Below are 27457 nucleotides of genomic sequence, written 5' to 3'. Positions count from 1 at the left end.
GACTTGAGTTGGTTGAATCATATTCAGAATAATGTACAGTTCATTAGGGTTGTCATTGGATGCCATGGACAGACTGTCAGGAGTTGTTACACTTCCTGACGTGTTAATGATGATATATAAACAATGTTCAGCATGTCTTTATTAGTGAATAACCGAAATATTAAGGGAAAGTGGGAATGTAGGCCAAAGTAAAGAATAAGATGTTTAATGTTCTGAATCCAATTAAAATTAATTAATATTAAGGCCAAATGGAGATTAGGTTATCAACAAAAAAACACTCTTCATGATCTAGGCCATAGAGATATTATATTATTATAATATTATTATCTTTATGTCTAGGCTAATTATTTTATTTATTTATTTTTTTAAACCTTTTTTTATAGAGGGTCGCCCTAAACAGCATTGGCCCTCATAACTGGTCTCTAGTTTGAAAAGGAGAAAGGAAGAGGGTTCGGTTCGTTCCTCTTGGGTTTATGTTATTTTACTAATCTCCTGACTAAATGATTGTCATTGTCGGTCAAATGTATTGACCTTTATACCATTGGATTCAGCACTCAATCAATAAATACCATGTTTATATTGTATATATATTCAAATTTAATTAAATAATTTATATGTAAAATCAATTTTCAGTACCCTCTCCTTTCAAATCAATAGTTCAACAACCTATGATATACAATTTATTGTTTTTATTTGTTTCAAAAGTCACTAGGTTACTAGAGTATATGTAGAGTATAACCTCTTGAGGTTTACTAGAGTATATGTAGAGTATAACCTCTTGAGGTTTACTAGAGTATATGTAGAGTATAACCTCTTGAGGTTTACTAGAGTATATGTAGAGTATAACCTCTTGAGGTTTACTAGAGTATATGTAGAGTATAACCTCTTGAGGTTTACTAGAGTATATGTAGAGTATAACCTCTTGAGGTTTACTAGAGTATATGTAGAGTATAACCTCTTGAGGTTTACTAGAGTATATGTAGAGTATAACCTCTTGAGGTTTACTAGAGTATATGTAGAGTATAACCTCTTGAGGTTTACTAGAGTATATGTAGAGTATAACCTCTTGAGGTTTACTAGAGTATATGTAGAGTATAACCTCTTGAGGTTTACTAGAGTATATGTAGAGTATAACCTCTTGAGGTTTACTAGAGTATATGTAGAGTATAACCTCTTGAGGTTTACTAGAGTATATGTAGAGTATAACCTCTTGAGGTTTACTAGAGTATATGTAGAGTATAACCTCTTGTATTGTTAAGTTATACATATTGATACATATTGATACATATTGATATTGTACAATAATGCAGATAATATTTAGCTTTAAAAATATATATTTTCTCTGAAACAAATCATTTTAAAAATTGTTATGCCATTTTGATATCACAAAATTATTCAAACTGCAAAATGGCATATTCAAAGTTTGATTTGATTAGTTTTTATTTTCATGTTTTTGATAAATCAATCCTTAATATTAAAACATTTCAATTTGTTTGTTTTTTATTTATTACTAGATTATAACACTATAGCCCAAGTACTTTTTTTTATAGGGGTCCTCAAATCTTAAATAATGCAATATTTAAGGTATAAATATTCTTGTTAGATTGTTCAATATATGGAATAATTAATAATATGCACAATTCAGCTTTTTTAAAAGTAGAATTGTTTTAAATTGACAGTTATATGTGTTTCTTATTGATGTATTCTAGCATACATATTTACAATTGTTAATAATTAATATTTTTCAGAGCCATTGTCAACATGTACAGTGAGTTTGCTAGCCTACACTGTGCAACAAGAAGGTAGCAAGACTGTACAGACCATTACAACTCACACAGCATCTGGTACGTCTTATTGTTATATCCAGGGATGGCTTACATATTTTCCTGTCTGGCCCTATTTTTATAACTCCCCTGGGCAAACAAATTTATTTGTAAATTGGACATGATTCTAAGCATTGAGGAAGAAAAGACTAAGCAAGTTCTCAATTTGAAATCTGAATTATCAAAGTGAAATAAGAATCATGGCCAATGTTTAGTTGTAGTTGTCTCTTAATTATAAACTGTTATATTTGACAGGTAAGACAATTAAATCAAATTAAATCACTGGTGTTTTAGTTTAAAATTATTATTTACCAAGAGAAACGTTTGCTTGAAAAAGAAAAAATATATTCCATAAACAAACAAGTCGGTTTAAATCAAAATGAAATCTCTTTCAACAACAACAGCAAACATACAACAATGACACTCTAGTATTTTAATCATGACTTGATAGGTGAATTCATATCATTTTAAAACACATAAATTTAAACATGAAATAAAATTATTCCGATTACAAATAGAGTCTTATTACAATTAAGTATCCAAATTAAGGTATCATTTTCCACATGTATTGTTATTACTATTTCACTAATGTAAACCATCATAGCCACTTTATATGTATTGATTCCATACAGTAAAAAGCATATGGTGTCATGTCACATAAACATTATTCAGTTTAAGTATCTTGGGAACGTGTGTAGTAGAATTTGAGATGTTATGTTTAGCTTATTTCAGTTGAACTGGACAATAAAACGACTAAGGTTTGCGTTGAGGTTATCGACCAGGTGTTGGCTACCAACACATAATAATGATATTCATCTTATCTATAATGTATATGTAATATATTTATAACGAACATAACCCAAGTTATCTTGGTCAATTCCTGCATGAACAGTTTTTAAATTAATTAAAAGATGATACACATAATAAGCTCTGTCTACATTATTAAACTAATTTGACAAAAAAAAGTGTGATATGCCCAAATATGGTAGTGATATGATGTCATTGTGTCCATATATATAAGCACATCACACAACGTTTGATAGTGTAGACAGAGCTTTAATATGCTGACTATTTTATAAAGCCATGGATATAATTAAATAGAAAATGTCCTTAAGTCCTTAAAGAATGAATGATGGGTTTCTAAATTTAAATTCATTTAAAATTATTTAATTAAAATCCTTCTTTAATTAACCTCCTGCTGGCCCTAAATACATTATCTTCTGTCAAATTAATAAGTTGAAGAGTTTAATAATGTATATTTTATATTACCATAGGCACACCGTGGGATCCGAGCATAATGCCAACTCCAGAGAAGTTTAATGTGACGGCAGAAACAACGACGTCTGTGACGTTATCGTGGATGTGGCCATACCCTAACTTAGAAGTAACCAAGTATGTTATTAAGTACGGTGTTAGTGGCACAGCTATTGTCGATATTGACCAGCCAAATTTTGTTCAGTACATTCCTGACAGGTAAGGATTCAAATCAAATAAACCTTTATTGTATGCATGCCATACAGTACAGTATGCGGTACACCAATTGTATGCATGCCATACAGTACAGTATGCGGTACACCAATTGTGTTTCCAAATTTACTCCAGAAGATGGTTGTAGCATAACAATTGAGAGACATTCTCAACTTTACTTGCTTTTTAGAAACACATTCAAACCTTACTAGTGTTATCTTATATTCTTTTACTGCATTTAAAATAGTTATTCTATTGGATTCTATTTAATATATTATCATTAACAACTTTCATTGGATTTCATAAAGATGTTTGATATCTGATGGTGATCATGATATGTTCATGATTTCATAAAAAGGTTTGATATCTGATGGTGATCATGATCTGTTCATGATTTCATAAAGAGGTTTGATATCTGATGGTGATCATGATCTGTTCATGATTTCATAAAGTGGTTTGATATCTGATGGTGATCATGATATGTTCATGATTTTATAAAGTGGTTTGATATCTGAAGGTGATCATGATCTGTTCATGATTTCAAAATGTTTAATATCATGTGTGAATTGGTTCTTTGTGCAATTTAGGCAATTTGTTTAAAACCTTTTTTCAATTGCATTCACTACTGATGCCATCAAGTGCAAATATCCGCATAAACAGATAACACAATGTAAATACATAATAAATAGAAAAAAAATTCAATTATTGTAGCTTGTTGGTTAGTAGTGGAGCTGTAGCTTGTTGGTTAACATGCTTGCCTTCCTATCCCAAGGTCCAGGGTTCAATCCTGATCTAGTGCCAGGGTTGTAACTCACAACTCTTTTAACTCCACTTCCCACTCCACTTCCCAAGCTTCAAATGAGACTTAGTTTATAAGCATGATAGTTATGAAATAGTTTATCCATCCTGTAAGTCGCAAGTTTGTGCTCACTGTTGGATGCATATAAAATAAAAAATAAATATTATTTTCATACCTTTAATTGCATTCTAGGCATAATATAAAAGAGAGAGTGACCATAGATGGACTTGAACCATCTAAATGGTATACATTCGCTATTCAAGCCGAGGGTGAAGAAAGTGTTAGTAGCTTCAGTCAACAGGTCAACTGTCGCACACCACAAAATAGTAAGTTACATTAGCTAGTTTTAGCTTATGGAAATATTTGTATTAAAAATGTAGTTAATGAATATCTAAGGGTAGGTTACATTATGAGGGGAGGTGTTGATGTTGGCTGACTGGAATATCTTCAGGCTGTAATTATGTAAAGGCTGTATGTAAAACTATTAAAGAAACTTTCGATTTGCAGCTATACCTATATGTTATATGTCATTTGTCCGAGTTTTAGTTTTTTTCAAATGCAATGTTTTCTGTGTTAAATGTCATTAAATGCCATTATAAATTTTGATAAAGTTTGTCAAATGTGGCAATTTTAAGGATGTTTTTTTATTTTTTTGTCAGAGCCGTCATCTCCACCAACAAATGTAAATGCGCGACCAATTGACGCTCACACTGTTGAGATGCGATGGCATCCACCTGCAGAGCCAAATGGTCCAATATTAACGTACATCATTATGTACAATGTGAATGAAAGCCAGCCAGATGAACAGTGGCTCAAACAAGAAAAGACATATGATGAAGGTAAGAAAATATTGAGACAAAATGAACAGCAATTGGCAGAGTGTAAAATTCCTTTTGCTCTGTTTACACTATCAAACTAGTTTGACAAAAAAAAGTGTAATGTGCACAAATATTGTAGTGATATGCTTAAATATGGTAGTGATATGACATCATCATATCCATATTGTCACATAAAGTTTGATAATGTAGACAGAGCCTAAAGTCTACTTAACCATGTTAAAGGTAAACAATGTGTACATAGTGTATTCTCAGATTGGAGAACACAAAGATGCATTAGGTACAATTGATACAATCTAACAATGCTAGACGATGAAACGCCAGTTATGTAATGATACAAGATGCATTAGGTAGAATTGATACAATCTAATTGGTTGTCTCTATACCAATACCAAACTATACCAATAAGTTTGTTTTGTGCATGTTTAACTTCTGTTTTGATTCTCTTGGATGGATCCCCTATGTGTCTCAGTCATTTAAAAGGCATTTCAATCTGAATTTTCAATTAAACATTTATTAGTTTTTATCAATGGTAAAAGACAATACAATAAAAAAAATCTGAATCTTAATATTGTAAAATAATATGTATATATACCTTTTTTCAGTTCATCGGCCTGATGATCAAAATAGAAAAGATGACCTTTTAACCCAAATCAACAATCTCGACAGCAATACAAAGTATTACTTCAGAATGAGGGCGCGCAACAACAATGGTGACAGTCCGTCTACGAAAATCGTTTCTGTCCTGACCTTGGTTGACATGTCAGCTTCCTCAGATGATGACGATGATGATGATGGTATATATTTCAATTTCTTCTGGGTTTTTTTTTCAGTTTTATCGCCATGATGATTTTTTAATTTTATATATTCAGGTTTTTATAGTAAAAACATGCAGCAGCCAGAAGCCTGAAATTGTTGATTTACAGAATATATGGAATTACAAAAGAAATGTTTTAAATTCTCATTAATTCCATTGAAACGTTTAGTATTATGGTACAAAAGGTAAAAGTAAAAAGGGCTAATTTCTCAAAAGCAGTTTTTAAGGAGAGCTTCAAACAATAGCCTAGTTTTTAATTTTTAATTTAATTTTACTCTTTTTTTCAGACGATACTTCGACAAGGGTAATGGAAGATACATTGATGGGGCTTATGCTTGGTTTTGGAATAGTTGTAGGGTGTATTTTTTGTTGCGTTGCAATCCTACTGGGAGTTAGGAGGTAATATTGTAATTATTAATTCATCTGTTGTCCTCCTTTAATTTTTAATACAATCATAGTTCAGTACCCACTGCTTAGTTAGGCTTAGATCTAACCCTGACTTTGTGGTCTAGAAGTATGAACACCGGGCTAGTGATTTGGAGTTCATGAGTTCGAGTCCCATGCAAGAATTACTTGCAATTTTTTTTTTCAATGTTAAAATGTAGGTATGTTAACAAGCAAGCAGAACGGTATAGACAATCACAAGCAGCAACTAACGATGCATTGGTAGAAAGAGTAAGGACTTATGTCAACCAAAGTAACTGGCCCGATGGACAGGCCCAGCTAGATCAGTTAATACCGATGTTCAGCCAATCCTTACAACCTAATTTCATTGATGCTAAGGTAAGGGTAAGGGTTGCATTGTTCTTATTGGCTTTTTCCCATTCATGTCAGTACAGTATTATTACTTTGTATTATAAAAGCTGGCTTATTCAAATTCATTGATAGTCTATCAAAAAATGCTGGATATAGATATATCATGAAATCTCCTTTGTCCTTAAAAAAATGTGATGTGCCCATATATGGACACGATGATCAAAATCATCACTACCATATTTGGGAATATCACTACCATATTTGTGCTTAGAAAAATGTAATAAAAAACAAAATGTCTTAACATTTATCTGTGATTTCAATATTTCAGGGATCTTCTGATACCCCAATAATGATGCGTAACCTTTCACCTTCGACATATTCCACACCATCAACCAGCAGAGGTCACCAGATATCACACCAGTATCAGAGAACTTCTGCAAAATCCAGTGAAGATGGCATCGAAGTAGACATACATCATGATGCAGACGATCACGACGTTAGCTTTGATGGCAGTCGGCACATGTCATCCATCAACAACATGGAAGGGTCAAGTCAAGACACTGGAATCTCCAGTTGCCATGGAGACCAAGACAGTCCCAAGAGTGCCAGTATGTCCAACCTTCAGAACAAGGTCTGGCAACAAGAGTCTTCTGGCACAAGCTCTGAAGAATCTAATGCATCCTCAAAAGGCATCTCTTGCGATGGTGAGATCGAGCCATCTGGGTCTTCATGCCCCACTATTGAAAGAACAATGTTTAATTGTGCAGGAGGCAATGCCTTGCCTCGGATCTTTGACATGCCACATGTTAGAGAATACACAGTGTAGTGGCAATGTGGCATCTCATTATATGAACAATGGTACGGGTATTATGTCTGAAATAGGTCGTCCATATTTACAAGTGGAATTTAATCCACGCAAATAGCAATATTCTACAGGGAAGTATTATAATATGTAAGAAGATATTGCACAAAAATGTTTTCTTGTAAGTAGTAAGAAGTACATGGCTTCTTCCTAACTTGTCAGCTAATACCTGTGGACTCGTTGAAAAATATACACCAAAGTTTTATGCAGGGATATTATATATAAATGAATGTAAATAGTTGGGTGTACTTCTTTAAAACCTCTGATTTTAACATTTATTATTTTTAAGTTGACAGCTGATATTAATACTGAAATGTTGTTTCTTCCGTAACTCACTGATATATTGTAATATAATGCAAATTTTTATTGTCTATATTTAAGGTAAGGGAGAGTGAGTAGTTAGGGGCCGGTTGAGTGTGCTACAGGTCTAATTGTACAAGGAACCATGTTTTTTAGTTTGTACTGCACAATACACTCAACTCTTCTTCTAAAAACAATTATTCGGTTCTGAAATACATATAATATATAAATAATATTTATATTTTAATTCATTTTAAGAGTAATTATTTCTTCCAATCAATCAACTGCTGTGATAATGTTATTTACATTCTTGATATCAGTCATGTTTAACATTGATATAACATGATAATATCACTATGTACACAATGTTGTGTGCTTCCTTATTTTGCATCAGGTTTAAGATTTGACATAATAGTGTAATTTATGAAAACATCATATTTTGGTGGAAATGAATTTGTATGTATGTTTACTGTGATGTTTTTTATATGATAACTGTCCCTTGATGTGCTTGTGAAAACTGATGCAGCTGACACCTCAATACAGCTTCTACCTCTTAAATTATTAATTGATTATTAATTAATTATTAATTGATTATTTCTTTATTAACTATATTTATTATTATTGTATATTTATTGTGATACCTCACTGGTGTTATGATCAAGTGTACTTGGTGGTACACCATAACCACTCCATTGGATTCTATGGATTGGGAAGGGATATTATTGATAAGGAAGGGATAATATGGATTTCAAAGGGATTGTATATATATGAAACATGGATTGGGAAGGGATTATATGGATTGGGAAATGATAATATGGATTGAAAAAGGATGTGAATTGGAAAGGGATATAAATTTAGGGAATAAAATGGATTGCAAAGAGATTGTGTAGAAATGAAACATGGATTGAGGAGGGATTGTATGGATTGAGAAGGGATTATATAGATTGGGAAGGCGAGATATGAGGCAACAAAATGTCTCTTCTGATTTTTCTTGTAAATATAAAAATAAGGATTATTCAGGTTAGGAATACTATGTAGAATATACCACATAAATTGAGTTACTTAAAGCAATCATGCATACAATTTTCCAATCCGAAGACAAATATGTTTGCATTTTCAAATGGGTAAAACACTGAAAATGTGTGTAAAAATAAAGACATAATTAAGGTGCTTAAATTGTATTGGAAGAGAATTGAGTTTGCAGTATTAATGTTCCCCCGGCTGCTAGCTCAATTTGAATATATTAGTCACGCATGAGTGCATACAGGTGTGCACAATATTTGACTACCACATTTTAATTTTGAGAAACCTCAAAATGTATACAAATTATGTCTACAGAAATTGACCTTATATGGTACGTTTGTACCAACTTAAGTAAGAGGGCATTTCTCAGGCAGTATTAAGTTCTCAGGGATTCTATTAGGTTTTAAGACGACAATTTGTATATGGCTTATTTCAACAGTTACTTACTGGTAGTAAGTATGTATTCTTAAAACCATTTTATTTAACCTTTCTTTTATCAGAAAGGAAAAATTGATTTATTTTAATTCCCATCACACACGTTTTAACATTTTATGACCACAAATACTTATTATATAAATACAAGAAGTATTTATATTAAATGTGTAGTTAGATTAAAAGATTTGGCTTAAGATAACAGATGATAACAGGATTAATGTCTTAATCACCATGGGATTAGAAAGTATTCTATCATCATAGAATTCACATTTCAATAATTATTTGTTTAAATCCTCAGAGAGAAGGATAAAGACATATGCATACTATGTAAACAAGCAACTTCACAAATATCGTATCTCAATTTTACTTATTATTTAAATTCCTTATTCAATTTAAAATGAAATATTGAAGATTTTGAATCCTTGTACCTCAACAGTAAATTATAGTATATATTTATATAAAAAAAAATAGGGGAAACTTTTGATCATTAACTACCTAATTATAATAATTAATCTACCTCGTTAATTAGTTGTTGCAATTTGTTTATTGGTGTATAAGAACCTTGGAATGATTAAGTTTTTGTACCAATCTACCTGTTAATGTTTGTGTACACTGTTGTAGGCACTGTGTAGGGCTATATTTAAGCTGCCAGGATGTTGTACATACACAATCTTACTTTAATATGGGAAGGGGGGTGGGTTTCGGTTGAGACCGTGAGTAGGTAAAATAATAGAAAAGGGATATTGAGTAATAAGACACATTTACTTCAGGAGTGTTTGTCATTGGTGTTTTCAAGTTGAATATTCCGTATTATTTTTATCCAATCACTTTAGTGAATTGGCTCACATGACCATAAGGGACCGTCAATTTAATTACCATTTACCATGGATGGTTTTACAGTTAATATTTACCATGGATGGTTTTACAGTTAATATTTACCATTGATGGTTTTACAGTTAATATTTACCATGTACGGTTGTACAGTTATCATTCACCATGGATTGGTTTTACAGTTATCATTACCATAGATAGTTTCAGGACCGTAGTCACTAGTATGGTTGGTTTAAATCTGACCACTATTTTGGCAGAGGTCTTTGACAACCCTGTGGCCTGCTCAGAGGGTTGTTCTGTCTTTTTGCGACCACTGCACCAATGTATTCTTGTGACTACAGCACTGAGTTCACTACCTTGGTAGTATTTAAGTTTGTAGATAAAAAATGTGTTAATATCAGTGCTACCCCATTGTTGTTAGCATTACATGATAGTTATATTTATTTTGATGTGTTTTAAGTTATCAATTAAGTACAAATCAATACTGTAAAATATACCGAAAGGTTAAAGGTTAAATGTATCTTTTATACAACCTGATGATACAATTGATAAAAGGGCATTAACTGTATTATTTGCGTGACCTACTTGGAAAGTGAAGACTATGACAAATTATTTGATAGAATGTACATGACCCATTTTTCTATTCAATAATTTGTATTGAGATAAAATGGATTAATTCGGCAAACAGGGAATATTTGAGTGTTTAGCACTTTTATCAATTTATATATTAATATTTACTTGAAACCAACAATTGCTTGGTAGAATAAACCAAGGCAGTTTGACTTACTTAGATTGTACATCTACAAGATGGTGCCCATTTAGGCTTAGTTATTTACTTGGGTAATTTAGTTCTTACTTAGCGATAACTGTACTCATGAAACAAACTAACCTGGGTAAATAAGTAAGCCTAAATGGGCTACTCATGTTTAGTTTATACAAGTCACACATAGATTTGTGTAACATATTTTGCATACATGTGTCTCTCTAATTAAAGACTATTTGTTGGGTGTGGTCTTAGTGGTCCATTGATAAGATAAAATTGTGTGCCAAAAAATCTCTAGTTTTAGAGATTTTGGTATGATCTTTAATCAGAGAGAGATTTGTATTTTACTATACATTGTAAGGATAATTATATTTACATGTGTAGGTCTACAGTATGTTTGCATGTACAATAGATGTACTGTATTAGCAAATAGGCCTACAGTTACTATAATACGATAATTAGTTAAAGTATAATGTTTAAGAGTGATTTAAAAAAATAATGACCATTTTGTGATTACCTCAGCTCGTTCAAATTTTATGTAGACCTCTGGCCAATAATGTTAAGAAGATCTGGTTGAGTATTAATGATCCAACTCTATTTTACTCAGATTTTAATCTGGACCCGTAAGATGTAAGAAAATTGATAAAAAAAAAAGAAATGGTGCCATAATTATTATTATTAGATAGAGTATTATACTGAATACCTCATTATAAAAACAAGACTACCTCAATTTTTGTATCTTAAAGTAGAAATAAGGACGTGATGATGATGATGACAGGTAAACAGGATATTGACGGCAGGACGATAGTAGTTGTACACAAGACGTGTATGACTGAACTGCGGAGAAACATACCAAAGAAATATTATGTAAGGTATGATTTGCGATGTTTGTAAACAAAATATGTGAATGTTAAGCAGTTGTATATTATGAAGATACTGTAATACGATGGCGTAGGGTTAGATAATGTATATACATTTTAAATGTCACCACCACGTTCATTTATACTTAAGATAAAACCTCATTAAAGTAATTTAAGTACAAGTTTATTTGAAATGTCTCGTGTTTTTTCTTTAACCTGTGTGTATCTTTAAAAATCCACTTTTTGTAATCATAGAACCTGTATAGGTATTATCAACACAAGATTATTGGATCATGATGGATAAACATGATCAATAGAATATTGTTTATACTGCCCTCTATAAATTGGTATGTTTATGTCCCGCTCGAGTTTTCAGTCGTTTCTATGCAGTCGAGCGGTGCAGAGTTTTTTATTGTTGACAATTTTCCATGATTTAATTCCTCTAAATGGCAGAACGTATAAGGACAAACAGTAGAGGAGGGGTAAATTAATGTTTACGTATAATTTGCTGTGGTTGTGTGTGATATTTTGTGTGTTGTATATGCTGAAATATAATGAAAAAGGGTAGGCCTACCTGGCCTAGGGCCTAGAGGCCTAGAATAGATATAAGCCTAGCCTAGGCCCTACCATAGGCTAGGCCCCTAGCTAGTTTTAGCCGAGCTTAACAGGTGTCTGATCATTTCGGCCGCCAGTCATTTCGGCCGCCGGATATGGAACGCCCAAAATCATGAAACGCCAAAAAAGATAAAATATGTAGGCCTAGGCTAGCCTATTGTTCATTTCGGCCGCCAGAATCGTCAATATTGTTAATAACGTATGGCACGCCTTAATTGTCAAAAAGGGTGTATACATGTGCAGGGAAAAATTGCATTTTAAAATTTTGTTTAGCAATTATTGCTAATCAAACTGATTTTTTAGTCGAGAAACATAGTTTTGTATTGTATTTTTTGCTACACAATTTTAGAAATGTTTAGCAATAAGGTTGTTTTGTATAGCTTTTTGCTATGCTACACTGGCGAAATTAGCCTATCGTCTGAATAGACGTGTGAGGGATTAGTTTAGTAGTTTTAACTAAAGTATTTCTACACGACTTATTTTATTTCACAGTGGTTGTTGTGGGTGGGGGGGGGGTGGCTGAGGGGTTGTAGGGCTCAGTCAGGAAGAAGCCGGCGAATGATAGTAAAATAGCGCAACTCTATACAAATCAAAAAGTATGATCGTTTTTGTTGATTGCTGCTTGCTGTTTGAATACGCACGTCTATTCAGGCAATAGGCACATGTATACACCATTTTTTATAATTGAGGCGTGCCATACATTAACAATATTGACGATTGTGGCGGCCGAAATGAACAATACATATTTTGTCCTTTTTGGCGTTTCATGATTGTAGGCGTTCCATAACCGGCGGCCGAAATGACTGGCGGCCGATATGCACTGTGACCGCTTTAAAACAAAGCGCCTCCTAGGCCTAGGTAGTAGGCCTAGTAGTAGGAGAAGGGTAGGAATTGGGTTAAGCTCACGTGATTGAGGTGTGAAAAACAATATTATTGCAAATACAAGGAAGGTATGGTGCGAAAGTGCAATACTCAATAGGCCTAGGCCTAGTAGGGCCTAGCCTAGGCCCTAACAAGCTATTCTAAAACAACAATTATTTTGTGGATTAACTTATAAGCTCAGTAGCTGTACTAAGAAAATGCGGCAAATTAAGGCAGTAAGGTTAAGGCCTATAACTTTCTATTTTTAGAGTCGAAGGGTTCCATCAGGAGGCGCTGTATCAAATAATGAAGGGCATCTGGCAACAAGGCCAGCATCTAGTACTGCTACTGGTTCATCTAATGACTTGCTTCTGCGTGAAGAACAGTACAAGTAAGCCTCACGTTGATATCACATCCATCAACACAATCTACCGCATCATTTGTTATTGCATCTGTTGCCATGAAGCTATAAAATCTATAGCTCCATGTTTTACCATTCTTATCTCCATCATTTGTCCCAATGGTAACATTATCATCCTCATCTTAATCATCAGACAGTTGTCACTCTTCTTCCTTATCTCCCTTATTTATTGTCTCAGTTTCATTGACTTAATATTTTCATTTACTACTTATTTATCATCGTTATTTTTAATTCTTGAAGACGTATGAATGCTGAGCTAGAAGCCAAAACAGCAGGTTTGATGAAAGAAGCAGAACAAGTATTGGTGAGATTCAAGATTCTCATTTTTTTCTCCAAACACTGAACATATTACTCGTTTCGGTTATTATTGGTTAATTATTGGCCTTAGTTATTTATCAAAGATTTCATTCCTGGCAAGGGACCAGTTCTTAGTGTATATTGGCTATGTAGAATAGTAATGTAATTAATTCCTCTTTTATTTCAAATACATAACAGAAAGAGCAAGAGGAGATGTTGAGTAGATCTCATGGAAGGCTAGACTTTGAGATGATGGACAGAGAGTCTCTGCTGGAACCATCACTTATTGCTGATGACATCTCTCAGGTAACATTCACATTAAAACAATATCATCATCATCATCATCTCTAATATAAAAACTCAAATGTTTGTGTTATTTGAAGGAATCAATCAAGTATAATAGGAAACACACTACAGTAACCTATGAATATACAGTATTTAGATTAAAACAATGTAATTATTATCTCTAATTAAAGCTTAAAAAATAAATCCCATAAAGTATAATAGGAAGCAAGCTACAGTAAAGTAGGTTTATCGCAAATATGTATCATTAGATAGATCATATTATCACAAGGAACGTCATTACACAATGCATGGTGGGAAGGAATTGGGGACAAAAAGTAAACAACAAATCCTGTAAACATGACGTGAGTGCCTCCATTTCCTTACCATCATCCTTCGCGCACCCTACTTCTCTACTTGCTCCACCATCTTCCTCCCATTCTATAATTAGAATCTGCCTTATTTTAACATTGCAGCCCAAGTCAATTTCATCTACCAACTTGTCTGGAACATCTAAAGGAATGGCATCAAAATCTAGAGCAGGCACAAGACCAGCTTCCAGGTCAAAGAAAGTGTAAGTATTATTTGTCATTTCAATGTAAATTAATGTTTTATTGTCTAATAATATTGGTGATACTTCACTGAATCACTTCAGTGCTAAATATACTTTAGCATTGAAATTCAGTGTAAAGAAAGAATAAAGGTTTTTCTTACTATATCAGCTTCTTATTAAACTCACCTTTGACATGAACACCCTATGACTCAAAATCAGTCTAAAGAGCAGTGTGCAACACTGGGCACATGCCATTCATTCTGACACAACACTAATGCAGCAGAAAGTACATGAAAAAGTATAATAATTAATAGTACATAAATAAACTTTTAACATAACATTTTTTTGTTTTTTTTTTCCTTTTTTTTTGGTTAGGATCTGCCAAATAAATATTGTTATTACATCAAGAGCTCAGTACAGAGCACCTTTTTCTTTTTTAAATTTTATAAAACTAATTTGTATTTGTTTTTTCAGTTCTAGAGCAAGATCTCGTGCATCTTCAAGTGCTGTTGATGATGTTGCGATTCCTGCTGAGATGGGTGATTACTCTCTTGTGAATACCATCACAAACATTGAGAACCAAGTAGGAGACGATGCTGTTGTATCAGAACCAGAGGATGACGTTCTACCACAAGGAGCTGAAGGAATGGGAACAGGTATTAAGCCATTTTGTAATTACTTCCATAAAAATTAGGTGTGTTTTTTCTGCTTTGGGTACAAAAAAGTGTAAATGTGAGGGAAATAACCTGTGTCTTGCTGAATTGCGCACACATGTGGATGACATGTACTACAACTTTCCTATCTCCCCTAAGGCTTCTTTGTTTCATACCGCTGTAGCCAATTGATTCTCAATCATCTGCCTGCAATGGCAAAGCTTGAGACATACCAGTTAGTACATTGGGGTAACTCTTCTGAAAGTAGTCTGCCTACAATGGCAAAGGCTGAGGTTGAACAGTACATTGGAGTAACTCCTTACTCTTGAAAGAAGCATTGGGTTCTTTAAAGTTCACACGAAAGGCACTGATTTGCTTTTTAAAAGCTAATACATTTTTTGGTTTATTTCAGAGGCAACGATTCGCTTTCTAAAAGCCAAATTGAGAGTGATGCAAGAAGAGTTAGAAAGATTGGGTCAGGATTGTGTAACCAAGGTAAACATACAGTTAACTTGCACAATACCAGACAGCCTAGGGTCTTCAGACCACTGTCTGCCTATACTACGTTGAAAGTTCTGTAGGACCCTTTTAAAGGCAAACAAAATGAGTTGCCCCACTCCATGTGATGATACTCAGAAGGTATGTCTAATGCATACAACTGTGGACACATTTTAAGCTATGATATGCTTTGTAAAACCACTTTGAAGTAATACTTTTTGACATTATACAAATCTGTCTTATTTTTGTACTTTAGGATGATAACAATTACAAGTTAAAGAATCAATTAAAATCTGTTGAAGATGAGAAATCAAGACTTCACAAAACAACATCGGGACAACAAGCACAAATTGAAAAGTATAAAAAGATGTCAGAAGATGGCAAGAAAAAGATAGACACTTTAGAGGCACAGTTGGCAGGTCTGAGAAAGGTAAGCATACTAAATATACTACACATTGCATATAAGATAGATACACTATAGACACAGTTGACAAGTCTGAGAAAGGTAAGCATACTAAATATACTACACATTGCATATAAGATAGATACACTATAGACACAGTTGACAAGTCTGAGAAAGGTAAGCATACTAAATATACTACACATTGCATATAAGATAGATACACTATAGACACAGTTGACAAGTCTGAGAAAGGTAAGCATACTAAATATACTACACATTGCATATAAGATAGATACACTATAGACACAGTTGACAAGTCTGAGAAAGGTAAGCATACTAAATATACTACACATTGCATATAAGATAGATACACTATAGACACAGTTGGCAAGTCTGAGAAAGGTAAGCATACTAAATATACTACACATTGCATATAAGATAGATACACTATAGACACAGTTGACAAGTCTGAGAAAGGTAAGCATACTAAGTATACTACACATTGCATATAAGATAGATACACTATAGACACAGTTGGCAGGTCTGAGAAAGGTAAGCATACTAAATATACTACACATTGCATATAAGATAGATACACTATAGACACAGTTGACAAGTCTGAGAAAGGTAAGCATACTAAATATACTACACATTGCATATAAGATAGATACACTATAGACACAGTTGTCACGTCTGAGAAAGGTAAGCATACTAAATATACTACACATTGCATATAAGATAGATACACTATAGACACAGTTGACAAGTCTGAGAAAGGTAAGGCATACTAAATATACTACACATTGCATATAAGATAGATACACTATAGACACAGTTGGCAAGTCTGAGAAAGGTAAGCATACTAAATATACTACACATTGCATATAAGATAGATACACTATAGACACAGTTGACAAGTCTGAGAAAGGTAAGCATACTAAATATACTACACATTGCATATAAGATATATATACAAAGTTTGCACTATGTACTATAATAAACATTTCCATTGTTTGTTAGGAAATTGATTCTATGAAGAGGTCCAATAAACAGTCATCAGCCACACAGAATGTGACAGATATCAGGCTAAACAGAGCGTTTGAAGAAATTGAGAAATACAAAGCACAGATTCAGCAGAATAAACAATCTTCAAGGGTAAGATGGTACATTTATATCATATAAAAATATATGTTTTATTGGTTTGGTCATGAATGGAAAAATGTAAAGCTCTATCATCTACACTATCAAATTTATTTGACAAAAAAATGTACTCATATATGGACATGATGATGTCATATCATTACCATATTTGGGCATATCACTACCATATTTAGGCACATCACGCTTTTTTTTTAGTCAAACTAGTTTGATAGTGTATACAGAGCTTTAGTTTATTTAGAAATATTTTAAAAAGTTGAGGCAACCCACTTTTGTTTATTTCAGGATACCTCTGAGCAAGACAGAAAGCATTTAGAGCAGCTGCAAGCTGAAAATAAACTTCTGAATAAACAAAAGAATGAGTTAATGACTGGTTTTAAAAAGCAACTCAAGTTGATTGATATTCTCAAAAGACAAAAGGTATATCAGACTATTGTCATGACATACCTCCTTGCCATTTGATTGGTTGGTTTGTATCTCATGCTGTGCATTATTCTCCTACCCCTTCCCTAGATTGTAGGTACTATGAGTTGAAAGCCTGACTATCTTATTTAACTCAGCTCTGCTCACAATCAATCTTTCAACTCATGAAAATATTCTGCCCATTCAACTCACAAACATACATTACAGTATATGTATATTGCTGTATCTATATTCTGCCCATTCAACTCACAAACATACATTATAGTATATGTATATTGCTGTATCTATATTAATGTGTTCCATTCACTAGTCTTCCTTCCGTGAAACAAAACAAGTTTGAATATAGCTTTAATAGAGTAATACGGTTTTAGTATTGCTGTATCTATATCAATTAGGGTACAATGACATCACGCTTCTATTTCATGGAACGAAGGGCTTATGCAATTCTTTATTTGATTTTTCATTATTTAACAAAACAGCAGTCTTCCTTTCCGTGAATATAGCTTTAATAGAGTAATGCGGTTTAGTATGTTTGCACTTCTGTCCACTTGACCTGTTGTGCATAATCATGACCTGGTTATATTTACCAGGATATAGCAGAACATGAGTGTAGCTGCTATAATTTAACATAAATGTGTGCGTTTGCTTTGACTTTCAGATGCATATAGAAGCTGCTAAACTGCTGTCGTTTACAGAAGAAGAGTTTGTAAAGGCCTTGGAATGGGGAAACTGAGCATGCTCAGTGAGGTCCCAGAATGAACAAACCAACAGATACTTGAAGGTATTCAAGCCTAGTACTGAACTGAGCATGCTCATTGATGTCTCAGAATGAACAAACCAACAGATACTTGAAGGTATTCAAGCCTAGTACTGAACTGAGCATGCTCATTGATGTCTCAGAATGAACAAACCAACAGATACTTGAAGGTATTCAAGCCTAGTACTGAACTGAGCATGCTCATTGATGTCTCAGAATGAACAAACCAACAGATACTTGAAGGTATTCAAGCCCAGTACTAAAATGAGCATGCTCAGAGTCGTCTCCCCTCAGAATGAACAAACAAAGTTTGTAATTTTTAAAATGTTATTTATAAATATTCATTTTATGGTAAGTGCTACTGTCTAATAAAATTTACAAATGTACTTTACAAGTTTTATGAACTATTGTGTTTAAAGATCAAGATAGTATGTCATAGGATTTTATATCACACTCCTCTTAAACCTTGTCTTTATAGCTTTTATTCTATGGAATATTTGCTATGTAAAGTTAATCAAACATACTGTATATCACTAAAACCGATACTTTATGTATACTTCATTATTTATCTGCAATAAATACTTTATTATATTTAATTTACAGCAAATTTCATAAGTCTTGGAGCAGGAAGTTAGCCACATTCTGTCTTTTTAATAAATACATTGATACATTCCACATTTTTTCTTTAATCTTATTAAATTCAATCCTTATATAGTATCTCATATGGTCTAAATGGAACTTTTCATATGCTTTATCTTATGGTCTAATATGCTCTACAAGTTTTCATATGCTTTATCTTATGGTCTAATATGCTCTACAAGTTTTCATATGCTTTATCTTATGGTCTAATATGCTCTACGCATGGTCCATAATATTATATGTTACAATGTTCTGAGTATGGTTGTACTTAACATCTTTATACACATAAATCAGGTTTATGCAGTCTAAATAGTCATCACATAACCTTACTTAAAACGTCTTTTTTTTTTACTATTCAACACTATGACCTAATATGTCCAACTAAAACACCTTTTTTCTACCATTCAACACTATTATTGCACACAAAACAACTCTTCTAAAAACCTACTTTACTATTACATATTAATTTAAGTATAACTTAATTCATCAGATTCCTCTAAAATAGAACCAGTCTTAAAACATGGTAAATTGTTTAATAATGTTTTTAATATGGAAATAAATGTACCATATACAAAACTGTATTACTTGAGCCATACCCAGATATGTATGCCAAAGTTTTCTATAATCTATACTTTATGTGTTAATTAGAGTAGGCTTTGTGAAAATCAATATAAAAAATGATAATTATAAACATATTGTTTAATGTTTTGTATTATTCAACATTACAGAAACAAAGTTTAGAGATTCATCCAAAATTTTACTGTCCAAGATAATGTTTTTGTTCATGTCAACAACCGCACCAACTTTTTGATTTTTCTTTACCAGACAACTTGACTTGGCTTTCCTTGATTGCACTTTCAACATGCTCTGGGTGACTCAACTGAAATATAAAGATAAATTGTAGTAATTTTAAAACATTTTTTAAAGTTTCATCCAACAGTGCTAGTTCCCAATCACAGCAGAAGAAGTGCAAAAGTCTGTACACCATAGTAACAGTGTTTTTAAAATGAGACAAGGATTTGGACCACGGACCCTGGGATTAATAACATGAGAAGCACCACGATACAATACCAGTGTGCTTTATTAATTACGTCTACTGATATCACTCTATGCCCAGTGATATTTGCTTAGACACAGAGGGCCAAACCCTTTCACCCATCCACCTCCTACCCATCCATGAAACCAAGACAAGAGTGTGTGACATGGCAAGGGATATATCTACACCATTACATTAGAAGACTGGTTTTGAGATGGTTACTAATACTTACTCTCTGTTGCCTTTGTTCCATGATTGCTGTGCACAATGATTCAAAAACTTGTTCTAAATTTTGATTTTTCTTGGCGCTTATTTCTTCAAGCTTCATATCATATGAATCTGCAAACTGAAGTGGTGTCACAATTATGAAAGGACTAAGCAAATCTAGTAGATTACTCACAGTTGGGGTTGTTAATATACAAATAATTAATGTTTATTAGTGAAATGGTACAAACAATGGATAAGATTAAAGGGTTGGCCTACATTTGATTCACATTCAAACAGTAAAATTTAACATATTTACATTGCAAAACAATTATATATATTTGATTCTTTATAATATTATATCTTTTTGGATTTTATTGGTATCATACATCACTTTTACACCCACACCTGCATATATGCTAACAACAAGCTCGTAATAATGTTATGTATAACATGTTCTAAGCGTTTGTTATCTGTACTTAAATTTGACGCGTTACGATATTGGTAACAACTATTGACTCAAACTGTTATGCACTATGTCTTGTGTATACAGAATGCTGACTCATCTATCCATAGTCCAAAACATAAACGTTGACAAAGAGGCAGACATGATATCTGAATGTCATTGTATCTATTAGATACCTGTCATTCAAATTTTACAATGACATTAAAAGCAATTATTTCTTATCGTGTCGTATGATCAGGGAGTTGTTATTAGACAACTCCCTGGTATGATTACTTAGAATTTGATCGAGCGCTACTTATTACCGGACTTTATTTTTAAGTTCGGTCTTTCTGTTGCAAATCAATACTTATCTATTGTATATATGATTTTGTTTATAGGGGATAACCCCTCTGTCTGGGTAAATTAATTCCAGTTGATAATCAGGGTCTCATTAAAAAAGAGAGAAAAAATAATAAACTGAAGAACGAAATCGACCAATCAACCACCTGAATCTTCAGTTTAGGCATGCTTTCATTAAATTAATGGAACTTTCTACGTCTTTTGGAGAATCGTTACAGACTGAACCACAGACCGACTTTGTTTTAAATCAAATAAACATGTTTAATAATGGTGTGGAGAAGGGTGTAGGAGGGTTATTTTTGTTCGTTTTCAATCGAATCTATTAACAAAAAATGAGATGAAAACTAATTTCACTCCTGAGGACGATGCATATCATGCATATTGATCAAAACGTCGAGAAACTCAACAGTTCTTTTCAGAACTAATACACGTGTACCGCAAACTTTATATCAACATGAAAACTAAGGTTAACGATAACTTACTGTTTGTGCTCGCCTGTAATCAACTTGTCGTTCGTTCTTATCACATTTGTTACCAACTAATACTTTACAAACATCCTGAGAGGCATTCTGTAAGAAATGTAAATTAAGATGTTTTATTCTGACGTAACTGAATAGTGAGAGCCATCTCATTCATTACATTAGTGTAAGCCTGCAGCTAGGATTGTTAGAAGGGGTTCTTTTTGCACATAAAGAATTTAGACCCACTGAATAAAAAAAAATTTAAGAAAAGATTGTTGTAGCTAGCTAAAAATGGAAACGAGGTAGGCGTACACTAAAGTTTGCTTCAAATCTCTAGCAAAAAAGGAAGTTCTAACCCTACTTTATAACCTACGAGCTTATAGTGCCGAATACATTATCTTAATGAAGTTTGTATCTGATTAAATCAGTTATGAATAAATTTAAAAGCAACTTACATGTACAATGTTTTCCAACCAGTGAGTAATATTATTAAAAGAACCTTCATTTGTTACGTCATACATCAATATGATTCCCTAAACGAAATTATATAAAGTTAAATGTAATCAGATTAAAATGCACTGTTTTTGTTAAGGGTACAGTTAAGGAACGTGATTAATTCGGTGGGGGAGGGGGGGGGGCAAGCCCCAGAATGGACGTCCTGCCATTTATTAGGAGACAAAAGGACGCATTCCAACAAGAGGAATGAATGGAAACCTTAACATTATATGACGCTTGAAGAAAACAATTTAAATGTTTGAACATACTGATGCACCCCTGTAATATGTTGACGTTAAAGTACGAAATCTCTCTTGACCAGCCGTATCCCTGAAATAAATTTAAAAAATGAAAAAAATGAATTATAAAACAATAAATATACACACGGGCAATTATCGGTGCCATCTTTGTCAAAGAAAACACGGGCTCGGTAGTTCTCGGGCAACCTTTGTCAGAGAACGAACGGGCTCGGTAGTTCTCGGGCAACCTTTGTCAGAGAATGCACGGGTTCGGTAGTTCTCAGGCCACATAGATATCAAGAACTAACAACCACTATAATTGGCCAACACACTAGTTATTTAGAGTTATTTGCATATTCCATGACATGTGGTGCATTCCGCGTAATAGGCCTGCTGTCCTACTTTGCCATGGAGAAGAAAGGAACGTTATTGTGTTAACAGTGTATTATTTTATTAAATTTCAACATTTTGAACCATTATCAAGTAATGCGGGTTGTCAATGAAAATGTATTTGATAATTATTGATAAAAACTACAGAAAAAGCAGCAACACGCACCTTAATTAGAGATCGTTTTTGATGTTATCCGTTAGGTACTTGTGATTTATAACAATTTACGTGTGGACATAATTGGATTTAGAAGGATTATATTATGCCGAACGTAAGTTATTATTAATGTTATTTTTAGTAAATAAAATACTTTTATTGTAAATACTAAATAGCCCAGCTCTTTTTATAACCACACCATGGATTTCTCATTTTGTCCTCTCCGGCTAATAATTTATGAAAGTACCTCTTGTATTTTCGATTGGAGGCATTCCCTTAATAATATACGCATGACCGTACAGTTGAATTACGCGCGTGTACGTTTGTCATTATTCTTTCACGTGATGGGCGGCTACTAAAGTTCACACTAAGTATGTAAAATGTGACGTCACGGCCAATTGTTAAGGCGTTCTTGTATTCTTTATGTCAACAGTGAGTTATATAACCACTGTGTAATCAATATTTCTGTCAACATTTCATGTCAATTGTTTATGTCTGTAAAATATGACCTATTAATAATAGTCCGTCTGCAGCCAGACAAGTAAATAATAACTAGATACCAGTATCTAATAAATTTAGCAATTGGACAATCCTAAATTTGTAAAGTTAATCCGTGAGTCCTTAAAATAACGAATGTGTAGGAATAATGATGTAGGATGCAACGCAAGGACGTCAGCGCAACGCAAGAAATTTGACCAATGGATGCGATGGATCATCTGAAAATCGCTTGTAATCGCTACGTATGTCCTTGTGTTACGTCCTAGTGGAAACCAAGCTTAAACTAAAGCGTGGTTCCCACTAGAACGCAACGCAGTATTGACACAAGGTGTTGTATTGCGTAATTAAGTGGGAACCGACGACGCAATAGTGCTGCAAACATCGCAGGGTTGATTTCACACAGACGGGGAAAAACACAATTAGAAGGGCATTTCCTTACCTTGCGTAGGAACCAACATTTACTAAACTCAAAGAAAATTACAACGCTACCAAAATCATGTGTTCAATTCTTATCCTCACCAGGCAAACATTAAAGCAATTAAAGCAGATATGCGTACGTCTGTGCATGGAGAAATAAGTTAGCTTAAGTTAACTTATTTCTCCATGGTCTGTGCAAACGATTACAATACAGAAGCAGAGCTGCACTCGACAAAATTGCTTGTCATTGTAAAATCATAGCTGGCTGGTGTGATACAAAGATAGGATGACGTATTCAAACATACTAAAATCAAATAATAATTGATACAATAAATGATTTTATAATTCTTGTATGTATATATATGTATATAGATATGTATTGATGGTTGGTGCACCACATCGCCTAATGTTATATTGACATACTATAATTCTCAATGCTCAAACACGTTGTGTTCTAAAGGCTTCCAAACCGCGTGTATTGAAATGTTCCATTTTACTCTAAATTAATTGTTAATGGCATTCTATGCGTTAGACATACAGTACCTTCTGAGTATCATCACATGTAATTAGAAATGAGACCGCTGATTTTGTTTACAAAGTTTACCTTTAAAAGGGGTCCTAACTGAACTATTACAACATGGGATAGGCAGTGAAATAATTGTGAAAAAAAGTACAATGGCACTGTTTATATGATGTCTGTCTACAACTAAAATTAAGTGCTATTGTTAACAATTTCATAGGCATTGAACTATTGTATTGTAAATTGTTGTATAGGCCTATAACTTCTTCTTTCTTTTCCTTTTTTTTAAAAATGTTTAGATGTTTAATAATTGTCGAGGACCCCTTCTGAAACAAGCTTCCCAGCTTAAAGGGTTATCCTCTGATACCATATAAATGCATAATTATTTAGTTTTTGTATGATTTTGATTTCAAATTATAATGTATTGTATTGTGTATATTATGGATAGCAATAAATATTACAAACAAACAAACAAACCGTATATATTAAATGGAAACTCCCATTGAGTAGTATGATCACGTCTAAGCGTCAAATTAGCTAATTAAAGAGTGTGCAAATAGGTATATGGTGTTTTTGCTCAATAAAGCAATCACTGTGATACAGACTATTGAAATAAGTATTAATTATTACCAATATAACACAAAGATTAAGATAAATACCGTAAATGTAAATCGGGATGTCAATAGAACCGAGCAGATGTTTTAATGTAACTATTAATATTCATCTCTTATTGACAGATTCTCAATAATAATATATTTACTGTGTTGCAGAATAAGCAGATATATTAATTTAAATATTTAATTATTACCAATATGTAAACATTACAGAAAGCTGATATACATACAGATATACAGATAGATAATCACTGTAAATGTAAATAGGCAGATGCTTTAATTTCATCACGTGTTAGTTTAGTTGGTTTTCTAGGCAGATGTTCCGTATTTCTATTGTCTTTTTAATTATCTTTGTACAAGTTTGCGGAAGTATTAAATATTATTAAAACATATAACTAAACACATAGATTTGTTAGTTAGAAATTGATAGCAGAATTCGCTAATAGTAATAAAAAAAACTTTCATTAACAAGTATAGGCCTATAATTATATGTATTTTTTTCAATGCCCACTTTAATGTAAAGGCGCATCTATAATGTTTAAAGATGTATTGTCCCGAAAACATTTAAAATCAGACTTTAAATAGGCCGTTTTTTAGTTTTAAGTTATTTACATTCATAGAAAAATTATAACATTACAAAATTTACTCAAAACCCATTGACTGAAAGCCAATTTGACTGTTTTTGCTTTAGGCCTAAATTACAGTTTTTTCAGATAAATATTTTTTCCGATCCAATTTTTGGTCTAAATAAATAACTATCATGTGACATTAAAATAGCATATTAAAAAAATATTTTTTTCAGGGGGAAATATATCTTTCAAATAAAAATATAAGGCCTTCAATGGCAATGATGTGGCTGGATCTCAGTGGAGATATACAAAGCAAAAAACAAATCAAAAGTATAAACAGAACACCATTCCTCGTTGGCCCAAGTTTGGCCCATTCGTGTTTTACGCAATATTATGACGTTTTCTATTAGAGTGCCGTATTTTGAAGTATATTTGTGAAACGTTTGGATATAAAACCCTTTAAAATGAGCATATTATTACATTACCATATTTGTAATTGCATACGTGTACCGTCAACGTCTGTCGTAACATTCCGACAGTCACAACCTGTAGAATATAGATATATATTTAAGGTAGAATTAGTTAATATAATCATGGAGTAATAAATACTCCATGATGTAATCAATTAGAAAGAAAAGCGTTGTAGACGAATTACCGTATAATTTACGGTAATTCGACTACTATGCAGCTTAAGTTGGTTTTTTGATTTATCCTAAATTGTGTGTCTGACCTAATATTTAAAAAACGCAACGAAACCTTTTCTTAACTTTAATAATATTTAATATTTTGTGTAACATGAACAATCCTATGGTAAGCTTCTTTTGAAAATACTTAAGTATACCTTAAGTATAATAGGGCAAATATTCGGAGTTAATGATAATTTCAATAATAAGTATTGGTTCTGCTTGGTCTCTTTATGCCCCAATATTATGAACTCCTTGTTTTTTTTATATAATCGGTAACTGACGTAGACTTGTCACAGATCATTGTTTAGTCTGCATGCACTATTAAGTCCATAAGAATGGTTTGCCTACTGCATGCACTATTAGGCCAATACGAAACATATAATAATGCATTGTTGTTATTATATTGATTTTTCCTTTTAGAATTTGCTAAAAGATTGCAATAAACTCAAACTTAAAATTGACATTTTTTTTTTATAATAAAATGTTCTTTTATAGACCAACTAAAATGTTATTGCATAGAAATGATTTTAAGTGATTTATTTGATTCCTACTTACCAACTGTAGATACGTAATTAGGATAGAATTTACCATCGCAAAATTGGTAAATAAAACAGGTTTTACCAACGCCGCTGTCTCCCACAACAAGAATCTTTAAGTTCAAAACTTTTCGTTCTGTAGTTAAAACCGACATTATAGCATCCAAGAATGATTGGAGTTTTAGTATCCACTCAAAGTTGCCTTCCGTCTAGTAGACTACCAGTGGTCATGGTTTGCGGGGTTTATAACTCCAGGATTGTTAAAAATTGTCGAGTCTTGCTGAATTGTTGTCACTTGTGTTCGGATGACTGAGTAATCATGAAGTTTATTAATAATTGCTAGTCTTTCCAAGGTCAAAAGTCAAGTGTACCTAGACGACAATAGGCCTAACTTTGGCGTAGTTATTTTGGTAGCAGCATAGAATAATATCTTTATGGTAGCAGTGATATCATTTTGTATATGTACATAAGTGCTTTTCTTTGATTGTATGTTAATTTTATTAATTTTACGCTATCTGTAATAATTGTTATTTAGCAGGGGTGAATTCAGGATTGCTGAAACACAGTGGTGCATTAATAATACACTGGGCCCGGTGTGAGTAGGGATTGAGGGGAGTGGAATTTGACGACCCAAAACTAAATGTATTTATATTCTCATCTATTAATTATTAATAGTCTGTCAATATTAAGGTGATAATAAC

The 27457-nt window shown here is 32.8% G+C and overlaps 3 protein-coding genes across 3 annotated transcripts in view; 2 read left to right on the top strand and 1 right to left on the bottom strand.

Moving 5' to 3' along the window:
* Positions 1–11744, top strand: part of LOC140039983 (protogenin B-like) — a 42143-nt gene extending 30399 nt beyond the window's left edge. The window contains exons 11-18 of the mRNA XM_072085579.1: positions 1749–1844; positions 3098–3296; positions 4282–4415; positions 4749–4928; positions 5531–5722; positions 6030–6141; positions 6348–6525; positions 6827–11744. Of these exons, the coding sequence (XP_071941680.1) occupies positions 1749–1844; positions 3098–3296; positions 4282–4415; positions 4749–4928; positions 5531–5722; positions 6030–6141; positions 6348–6525; positions 6827–7324 (1589 nt within the window). The 3' untranslated portion in view covers positions 7325–11744. The remainder of the gene's footprint in view (positions 1–1748; positions 1845–3097; positions 3297–4281; positions 4416–4748; positions 4929–5530; positions 5723–6029; positions 6142–6347; positions 6526–6826) is intronic.
* A 203-nt stretch (positions 11745–11947) lies between these two features.
* On the top strand, positions 11948–19218 carry LOC140039981 (testis-expressed protein 9-like). Its single transcript, XM_072085576.1, has 11 exons — positions 11948–12054; positions 13318–13439; positions 13710–13773; positions 13965–14072; positions 14525–14622; positions 15076–15257; positions 15667–15749; positions 16009–16182; positions 17176–17310; positions 17599–17733; positions 18395–19218. Exons 1-11 carry the CDS (start codon positions 12019–12021, stop codon positions 18467–18469), a joined length of 1212 nt encoding a protein of 403 aa, XP_071941677.1. The 5' UTR covers positions 11948–12018; the 3' UTR covers positions 18470–19218.
* Positions 19219–19281: 63 nt separating this feature from the next.
* LOC140039982 (uncharacterized) lies at positions 19282–27052 on the bottom strand. Its single transcript, XM_072085577.1, has 7 exons — positions 26776–27052; positions 26020–26080; positions 22403–22463; positions 22094–22171; positions 21660–21746; positions 20401–20514; positions 19282–20012 (listed from the first exon to the last, which is right to left on the bottom strand). Exons 1-7 carry the CDS (start codon positions 26909–26911, stop codon positions 19920–19922), a joined length of 630 nt encoding a protein of 209 aa, XP_071941678.1. The 5' UTR covers positions 26912–27052; the 3' UTR covers positions 19282–19919.
* Positions 27053–27457: the final 405 nt, after the last annotated feature.

This window comes from Antedon mediterranea, chromosome 2, assembly GCF_964355755.1.
Source record: "Antedon mediterranea chromosome 2, ecAntMedi1.1, whole genome shotgun sequence".
Taxonomy (NCBI): Eukaryota; Metazoa; Echinodermata; class Crinoidea; order Comatulida; family Antedonidae; genus Antedon; species Antedon mediterranea.
Note: the sequence above shows the minus strand (reverse complement) of the source record. Positions and strands in the feature narration are given on the sequence as shown.